This window comes from Glycine max, chromosome 20 (assembly GCF_000004515.6).
Source record: "Glycine max cultivar Williams 82 chromosome 20, Glycine_max_v4.0, whole genome shotgun sequence".
In the NCBI taxonomy this organism is placed as follows: Eukaryota; Viridiplantae; Streptophyta; class Magnoliopsida; order Fabales; family Fabaceae; genus Glycine; species Glycine max.
Genome location: NC_038256.2, coordinates 18,352,095 through 18,361,319, shown reverse-complemented (window position 1 = coordinate 18,361,319; position 9,225 = coordinate 18,352,095). Strand labels below are relative to the sequence as shown.

The 9,225-nt window shown below is 35.4% G+C and overlaps 2 protein-coding genes across 2 annotated transcripts; one reads left to right on the top strand and one right to left on the bottom strand.

The window, feature by feature from the left end:
• The first annotated feature begins 278 nt into the window (after positions 1-278).
• LOC102659563 (myb-like protein J) lies at positions 279-1,311 on the top strand. Its single transcript, XM_006605540.2, has 2 exons — positions 279-988; positions 1,074-1,311. The coding sequence occupies exons 1-2, from the start codon at positions 279-281 to the stop codon at positions 1,309-1,311; spliced, it is 948 nt and encodes a 315-aa protein (XP_006605603.1).
• A 1,617-nt stretch (positions 1,312-2,928) lies between these two features.
• On the bottom strand, positions 2,929-8,775 carry LOC100804721 (uncharacterized). The gene is made up of 6 exons (XM_003556848.4): positions 8,276-8,775; positions 6,955-7,100; positions 5,102-5,270; positions 4,072-4,170; positions 3,569-3,651; positions 2,929-3,460 (listed from the first exon to the last, which is right to left on the bottom strand). The coding sequence occupies exons 1-6, from the start codon at positions 8,741-8,743 to the stop codon at positions 3,334-3,336; spliced, it is 1,092 nt and encodes a 363-aa protein (XP_003556896.3). The 5' UTR covers positions 8,744-8,775; the 3' UTR covers positions 2,929-3,333.
• Between the last annotated feature and the right edge of the window lie 450 nt (positions 8,776-9,225).

Genomic DNA, 9,225 nt, shown 5'->3' with positions numbered 1-9,225 from the left:
TTTTACAAAGGAAGAAGAAAAAAATAAAGACAAGACAAGCAAAAGACATCCAACGATTCAAAAGGCAGGATTCTTTGAACAAGCCGAATCGAATCCGTTGGTTTTAAAGTAGCCGTTAGACAAAGGAAGGAGGGAAGAGGAAGCGAAGACGCGCGTATTGGCATTTCCTGGTTCGAAATTTAAGGATCAGATTTTTATGAAAGAAAGAAAGAAAGAAATTAGACGAGAAAGGGTTTTGTTTAGTTTTGTGTGGTTATTGAGTTGAAACGAAAGAAAGAATGTTCAGAGGAAACAACGACGACGAGTTTGAGTTTGACGGTGGCTTCGACTTCGACAAGGAGGAGGCACTGTATAAAGAGTTGGAGACCCTCATTCATTCAGAGAACACTGCCCCATCGATGATGTTTCCGTTGGAGGACGCCACCCATGTTCACAGTGGTGATTCTGATTCTGATGGTGGCTCCGACAACAACAAGCTGCAGGTGTTTGAGTTGGAGAACAGCCTCGTTCAACTTCCTCCCAAGTTGTCATCTTTGTCAGTGCCTCCCCCGACGGAATCGATGTTGCCGCATACACAGTTTCACGGCGGCTTCGATGAGTGGGACGACACCCTCGTTTACCTTCCTCCGATAGAAGAAACCCTCGATCAGTTAGAGAACACTGCCCCAAGGCTTCTTTCTCCGTCGGCCGAAGAAACCCTCGATCACCTTCTTTCCCTTTCGACTCCGATGTTGTTGCAAGAGTTGTTGGAGTCAAAGAACACTGCCCCTGCCCCTAGCCTTCTTCCCCTATCCACTCCGATGTTGTTGCAAGACACCCTTGTTCACCTTCCACCCCTGTCACTGCCAGACAACACTTCACCTAGGGTATTCACTCCGGCAGGGCACATCACCCTTCTTCCACAGACACAGACAGCGAACCGACCCTCCACTTCATCGGCATCATCATCTCACAATCGCTGCAACAGATGGACCAATGAAGAACACATGTACTATTCTATTTAATCTCTCAAACTATTAGATTTTGCATATCAATAAACTTTTTATGTTTTTCTTCTTTCATTTTCATTACAGGTTATTTCTTCAAGGGCTTGCAATCTATGGCAAGGGAGGTTGGAAGAATATTGCAAGGTATGCTGTTAAGACTAGAACCTCAACCCAAGTTGCTAGTCATACCCAAAAATACTTTCTTCATCTGCGAGCCTCAAACAAAAAGGCAAAAAGAAAGAGCATTTATGACATGACCTTGCAAGATCAAGTTCCACCACCTCACCAACATTGGGTTTTGCCTCCAAATCTTGCAACATACTGACATCCTTCCTTCGCACATCACTTGGCTGATGAAGAAAGATTTAATTTTCATTTTCTCATGCTCTGCCGAATCAATATTCATTCAGAGCTCTTTATTTGTTTCCCTTTTGTAAGTACTCAAAAGATTTAGTGCTTCTGGACTACCTAGTAATTTTTCGCACAGTCCATGCTACCTTATTCTGTACATGTTTACATTGCAGTAACATAAGTATCGCATTTCCCTACTCATTACAATTACATCCCAACTTTTTCCCCCTATTATGTCTGCAATTCATCATACTTTTGAACTAAATATAACTCAGCTCAAAAGCAGAAACAGGAAAGTTAAAGAATAAAAACTATAAGGTGCGTTTGATTTGCTAAAATAACAAGACAGACAAATCAATACAGACAAGTAGCTATTATGTTGCACAGTTTCACAGTTTTCTTAAACAAACACAAATTCCCTTACGTTGCACACCCTCTTTCGCTACCAAATTACTGTGATGATTGTTACACCAACTGGAAGTGTCACTTAAAGCAAAATCATCTAACCTAGTGAAATAAGCTATTTTACAAAATAGTTTTATTTTGGTCAAATTAACTTTTATTTTAAGCTAATTGAATAAAGTAAAAACTAGGTTATTTGCATTGCCATCCACTTAGTATATATGTGTGCGCGTGTGTCTCTAATATCACTCAGCATGACTTGTTTATCAAGTGAAATGATTGCTCATAAATAAACTATCCATTACTTGGCATGTATATAATGCATATGTACAACTACTGATGGAACATGTTGGATAAATATTTTTGTGTTGTCCAATCCCTTATTCTTTAGCAAATCAAACGCAACCTAAAAATAAAAAATTTCCATGAAAAAATACATTTTACTCAACTTTTAAGTAATTTTTTCAATTGAGTCCTTCATTATGTAAATCTGCCATAGATTGTCATTTGTTAGATCTTTCAAGCCGTGAAAACTAGCTCCGGAGATCTTTTTTTTTTTATAGTTCAGAGCCCTGATTTAAAAAAATTAAGTTATTAAAAACTTTCATATAGTTCAGGATCTACTTAAATAGTTATTTAACCTTATTTTTTCAACTGTTATTCCCAATGAAGATGAGTATGCCACTTCCTCTGGACTGTTATTCCAAAATATATTAAACACTTGAATCAAATTAATTTAGGTTTTAGAATTAATTTTTCCGGAAGAGTATTAAATACATTTTAAAAGTAAAGTTCTCAAAGAGTTTTTAAACACTTTCGGAAATTTAATTTCGAAATGTATTAAATAGTATTGTGAAAATTTAGTTTTGAAAGTAAATTACATATTACTCCTGCAAATTTAATTTTGGAAGTGTTTATACATTCTAAAACTATAGTTCCAGAAGGGTTTTTAAATACTCAAGTTCAATGTTTTTCAGGAATTAAATTTCAAAAGCCATCTGTAATTCCGAAATTAAATTTCTAGTAATGATGATTTGTAAATCACTTCCAAGGTTGGACAAGGGTAATTTTGAAACTAACACTTAAAAAAATAAAGGGGGATGCAATTAGTATAATAATAAAAAAGTGGTGTAAAATATAACTTCCTAAATAGGAACACTTGGCCCAAAATAAAAAGGACTGCATAATCTTTGAATGCAATAGCCAGATTGCAAAGCTTTTATGCTTCTATTGTTGCTGAAATAAGCATTTCTAAGGACCTTAAAATGGAATTTTTCCTAGAGTTACTTGAGGACTTAGATTATGATTGGCTAATAATGTCACAGAAGCAATAATGCTCTTTTCTTAGAAACTGGGTCTCATCTAATAATAAAAATCTTGGTAAATGTGAAATTTCTTTCCATCTCCCCAGATGATGCATAAGCTGAGGGATCTCAATACTTTTATGGACTATTGAGTAGGGTGGCAAGCTGCTCTCACCATGCTGTGGACTCTGTACAATGAAATTGTCTTTCTGAACCAAACTTGAAATCAAATTCAAATTTGTAGCATGGAAAGTGTATACTTGTATTGTTGACAGTCATCACATGGAACTTTACTCTGGCTCAACAGGAGTTTGTGAAATGGCCACTGTTGATAATGATGGCCGTAGGAGAAGGTATAAACCAGGCCCTAAAAATGGTATCAATGATAGGGGAAGAAGCCAAGAACCTTTGTCAGACCTGCATATTGGATTAGCATTAAAATATATTCTATAGATTGTTTTATATAACTAGGACTAGGATCTGTTGTAAACAGTGAAATAAAAACTTATATGGCAAGGAGCATACCTTTTTCGAGCTGTCATATCATTGTAAACCCAGAATGGTGCAAATGTGGAAAGTATAATAAAATCAATGGACATAATATGGATCTGCAACATGAAAACCTGATTTTAGCACCTAAAGAGTATTTCCCATTTCCTATTTTGGAAAGAATGGATTAATGTAGATTATGAAAATGAGCGCATAAGAACATGTATTCTAATTTAGCCGTAAATTTGGCCTAGTTATTAGGTTTCAGTAGACTAGCAATTGTTGATTCTACATTAGCAAAGATCAGCATGGTCAGAATGGAAAAGTCTTGTGGCATTGTTAAAGCTTCAATAATGAACTAGTGTAAAAATAGGCAGTCTGTGCCTTAAGTTGGAGGTTAGTTGTATATATAGCTCTGTTTTTTATTTTAAAATGTAACTGAAGTTGGAGGTTAAAATAGAATAGTCGAGTAGTATATAGTAGTTGAGGATACAATGAATAGTCATGCCAACTTCTTGACATGCTGAGCATTAACTTACAAATTTGCTTTCCCTGAAGTACTGGTAAAATTCTTTCCACACATCTTGTCCAGCTAGACCAGCATAAGTTATGATGGCTACCCCTGCAGCAAGTGATATCTGATGTGCAAGGTAAGTTACATACTCCAATTAAATAAAATAAAAAATAAAAATGAAGAGTATAGTGTGAATGTGTGCTTATGCTAAATAATAGTCAATAGGGTTCTTCCCATGAGATATTTCATAATAAAGGCATGCCAACAGCATGTTTAGGAAGGGAAGTCTTTTAATCCATTTCAATAGGGATTAATACATGCCAAAGGAAATCTCTTGGATTCAGGGGTTTTAAAAACAATTCTAAACAATAATGGTTGGTTCAGTTCACTGTGAAATTGATTTGTTGCATCCCCAGCTTCATATACTGCTTTTATTGATTGGGTACACTTTCAAGAATAAAAATAACGGGAAGAGGAAATATAAAATATCAAGGAAAGATTGATTCCTCTAATATTAAGGCTAAAAATGCGAGATTTTTATATGAAAACCTTCCCAATATTTTTAGTTTGCTTTTACTACACACCATACTACGTAATGTAAAACCATTAAATGCGAGTTTTCCAGGTAGTGTATGTGTTTGTTTATGGCATACAATTATGATGATATGTTATTATACGGAACACTATAAATGCAACCTTTGCCATGGCATTTGTTCATTTTTCAATTCAAATATAAATTGTATTAAGATAAAGCATTATTTGATTGCCAATGCAGAGTCAAAAGACTTAAAAGAAGAGCAAAGCTCAAATAGGGGTGCTTTGCTGCAGCCTGCAGCAATTGAACTATGGTTAAGCAAATTGTTTTACCAGAAAGAATAAAATATATGATGATTTAAAAACATTTTAAGTTTTTCTCCAAAAATAAACATGACTTCAACCGGGTGTTTATTCTTGGGCATTAGCCTAAGCAAAATCACTTAACCATGGAATCATTATTTAGATTACTATGATTTGTCTGCAGCAACTTTGCAAGATGAGGTTTAGATGAGCATTACCGTTGCAGTTACTTTTGATTCCAGAAAATTCAAAGGCCATGTTTTAAGCTGAGTTTCTTCAACAGGGGGAGCTGGCGGTTTCCAAAGTACAAAATACGGAAAAAGAGCATATGCACCACCAAAACATGAAAGTATCAGGAACGGCCATACAGGAATAATATTTTTTGAGCTGTAGAACAACAAATGGAAGATATGAAATCAGCTTCAGGCATTGTCAAATAAGACATATACATATGAAAATACTAAATCATTCATTCTCAATATAATATGTTACATGTGGCAACTTGTAAAGTTCTTGAAATGGCATTCAAAGCAGTAATGTGGAATTAAAATAGCAGGGATGGGGTATGTTATTTCAAACTACTATTCTGTCAAATAAGTCATTTTGACTGATTTTCACGAAGCACAATGGAGTGGTTTGAAACTGTGAGTATATATAGAGCTTAAGCTGTATTTATCCTGAAAGAAAACTCTATTGTACTCGCCCTAAAACAAGGGTCAAATGTTACATCATGGATTTCCAGTTCATTAGTGTTTCAAGTTTTGATGGTTTGCCACAAGGGAGGGTAGCAAGGCTTAAAGAAATATCTATTTACAAATTAAATCAAAATTTACAATTCACAATTTGAATTGATTCGGCTAGCTAGTGATGTGTATAATATAATGAACTTCAAATGATCTTGAATCTTATGATATAAGAATGAATCAACGCAATTTTGTATTACCAATACAAACCACACAATTTGGTACATTCTTTTTCTCACTTTTCATTCACCAACTCTGGTGAAAGAAATTAAGAAGTCATATAAATGAAAAGGAACTAAAGGAGCACTATGTCATGATAACAAATGAGAGATGCCAGAAAATGGGAAAATTGCACGATGAAGTCAGCCATACAACGACTGACAGCCGCATCAGCAATTCAGCAGGAATCAAATTAGTTCAAGGACAAGGACATGTGGAGGGTGATGTGCAAATTAAGGCACCAAGAATGAACTCACGCAATATGAATCAGAGTTCGTTGTTGGATGTGTAAGGAATATAAGGGAAAAAGGGAATGTAATAGGAGGTGAAAATAGTACGAGTGACTTCAATTTCTCTCTCTCTCTCTTCTCTAGTCAGACTCTCATCTCCACTTCTTAACTTTCTGTCATCTATGTTTCTATATGCCGGAATTTCACAGTTATCTCCAATAAATACAAATTCTATTGCATTGCATATAATTACTCAACTTATCCTTTTTAATTATTCCACTACTTTATTAGTCACACACTCGTTTAAAGCATGCACTCTATTTGACTATCCCACTGCTCTGCTTTCATTCTTCCAGGATAGAGGCTTCACACACTCAGTTATGACATGATTGTGTTTTGAGACACTTATGGCTAAGTTGTTTTACCTATTTCTAGTTTAAAATAGTTAAATTGAGCATTATACATCATTTGTATAAAACATTTGAAGTTGTTTTCATTGTATTTGAATCTTATAATTCAATACAAATTGCAATTTTTTATTTGAATCTTGGTTTGACAACATTGATTCAAAATATTGACCCTGTTTAAGAAGACCTGAATCATCAACCTTCCAATTGATTTTATAATTTTTACAAAAGCAAGTAACAGTAGATGCATGGCAAAGATGTTTATGAAAATGAAACTATTCATGAACATCAGCCTAACAACTTAAGCTTTTAAGAGATTTGTCCTTGACAGAGTCCCTTACAGCTTACCATTTCAAGGACAACTTGCCTAAAAGCTTAAACTAATATGTAGAAGCTTATGAGTGGTTTGAAATCTGATCAAAGACACCATATTATTTATGTTAAGAGAAAAATATACACCAAAGGGAAGTACCTTCTTCCTGTAGGAAGCAAGAGCATGCTATATACCAACGGCCACAAGCCCATTAAATACCACAATGATACTAGCACTTCATTCATTCTGAAACCATCATCTCCTTTCAGATTCAGGAGCTTTTTCAAGAAATACGTGTCCCTTGACTGAATGAAGATAAAAGAAAAAAAAAAGTAACCTCACTGATTAAAACAAAAAGAAAGGAAAAATATAGGCATGGGGAGATAGAAACTGCAAAGGATACTTTGGTGCTCTCACAAGAGGACCAAAGAGTATGCTGAATGCCTAAAGATGTACACAGTCTAAGCCTGCACTAGCATAAAATAGGCTGGTCAAACAATTGATATGACCAGTGCAGAAGTCATATTTTCATTCTTCTTCAGCTCAGATAAATAATTTTGCAAGCATTAGTTGCTCAAGAATGATCGTTATCATAATTTTGAAGAACATGGAGATAGCACCATTTGCATTTTCTTCTTTGTCAAATAAAACAAATGATCCAAACCATGGTTTTAAATTGCAGTTGCAATTGCAACATGATTACTGAAATTGCAGAAATGACCTTCCAAACCACAATACTAAAACCAATCTCCAATCCAAAATGATAACAAACAATGGATATAACCACAGTGAAGATCCTAATGTTACTCTGGCATTTTAAAACTTGAGTTTAATTTTACTCTGTCAAACAATTAGAAATCATGGGTTAAATATGACTTTCAGAGCAATTATTACAAAAGCTAACAATATTATCATACAACAAACTTTACAATTTGATGATGGTATGTCGGCGTTTTCTGATTAAATTCTTAAAACTTCTGCCATCTATAAGGCAAAGAAAAATAACAAGTAACCACTACGTCAACACATGATATTGTAACTCAGGGACTGACTTCCCTTGCGACTTCTCATATACATACATATATACTTTTAAGTTGGCTAGTGTAAGATCGTGCAAAACTAGTTGTAGTTGTGTTTGTCATAATTACAATGGTTAAGGTTAGTTAGTAACTTAGTATAAAATTATCTAAAACCAGTTGTTTTTTGTTTTTTTTGGAAGCAAGGTATCCCATAGCCAAAAGTCATGAGATTTTGCCTCTCCAAACAAAGTCTTCTCCATACACACGGTCAGGGAATCGAACCCCCTATCAGCATGCTTAAGGAACACAGCCATCTGCTACCAATTGTGCTAACACTTATAGCTAGTGTTAAATTGTGTAAAAACTACATGTGTCTAAGGGTTAAGGTTAGTAAAAGTTGCCGCAAAGAGTAAACGATTATTAGCATATTGCAAATTAGAAAGCAATAGGTAGGGACATACCGGGGTCTGGTTTGGGGTGAGAAAGAAAACATAGTACATTAGCGCAGCCCACAGTAGAAAGAGCAAAATGGAGGTTGTCCAGTCTCTTGGATTATTGCTATTCCCACCAACCTCACTCTCTTCCTTCAAACTATGGCAAATATGGACACCACCTTTTTTTTTCTTAAGAAACGCACCCAACGTGGCTTTTTTGGTTCTGACATCAAGCGGTTTCACGAAGCAACCAAAACAACCAGAAGAGGCTATTATTGGCGTTCTTTGCGGTGAAACTCTTACTTCAGGAGGGTTGTGAAGTTGAAGTGAAGTTCTCGAATTTCGGTGGTTGTTGTTGAGAGTGGGAAAGTTGCGAGAGAGGAAAATGGGTTGAGCTAGCAGCATAGTCAACAGTGCAACGGTGGGTGCTGCCTTATGGCTATGGCTATTCCAATTTCCACATCTAGTTTTGTTTTGGATAAACCTCAACAACATACATACACACGCATATATGCCCTTTCTTCGTGTCATTCAATAGAGCGTGAAATTTATCTCGGCAAACTTGATATTATTATTTTAATTTGGTGATTAATATTACCAAAATATTAATTTAATCATAAAGTTTAATTTGTATAGAGAGTATCTCACTAGGATACTAAGGTAATTTTTCCTACTGAGATGGGGTGTTGTGCTCTTTCCTTCCTTCATGTGCTTCTCATCCTTTGCGGTGAGAGTGAATACCTACGAAGGCACTTCGCTAGTTGATGATGTTTACACGTAATTTGTGTTTTTTTTACTTAATCTTCATCATAATCTCTTTGTATGGTTAAAAAAGAGTCTAGTCTTGCCGATGAGGTGCTTGACCTATGCCTTTGAGGTATTTGGTCTAGGCTGACCCATACTATCAACCTCTTATCATGTTGCTTAAGCTCCTTATCTTGGCTAAGAGGGTATTTGGTCAAGGTCAAGGGGTTTTC

Bases quoted from the DNA above. Each gene is read 5' to 3' on its own strand.
- LOC102659563 (XM_006605540.2), top strand. From the start codon at position 279: ATGTTCAGAGGAAACAACGACGACGAGTTTGAGTTTGACGGTGGCTTC. The intron at 989-1,073 runs GTACTATTCTAT...TTTTCATTACAG, and splicing joins TGGACCAATGAAGAACACAT to GTTATTTCTTCAAGGGCTTG.
- LOC100804721 (XM_003556848.4), bottom strand. From the start codon at position 8,743: ATGTTGTTGAGGTTTATCCAAAACAAAACTAGATGTGGAAATTGGAAT. The intron at 7,101-8,275 runs GTATGTCCCTAC...ATCTTCATTCAG, and splicing joins TCACCCCAAACCAGACCCCG to TCAAGGGACACGTATTTCTT. The intron at 5,271-6,954 runs GTACTTCCCTTT...GTTGTTCTACAG, and splicing joins TTGCTTCCTACAGGAAGAAG to CTCAAAAAATATTATTCCTG.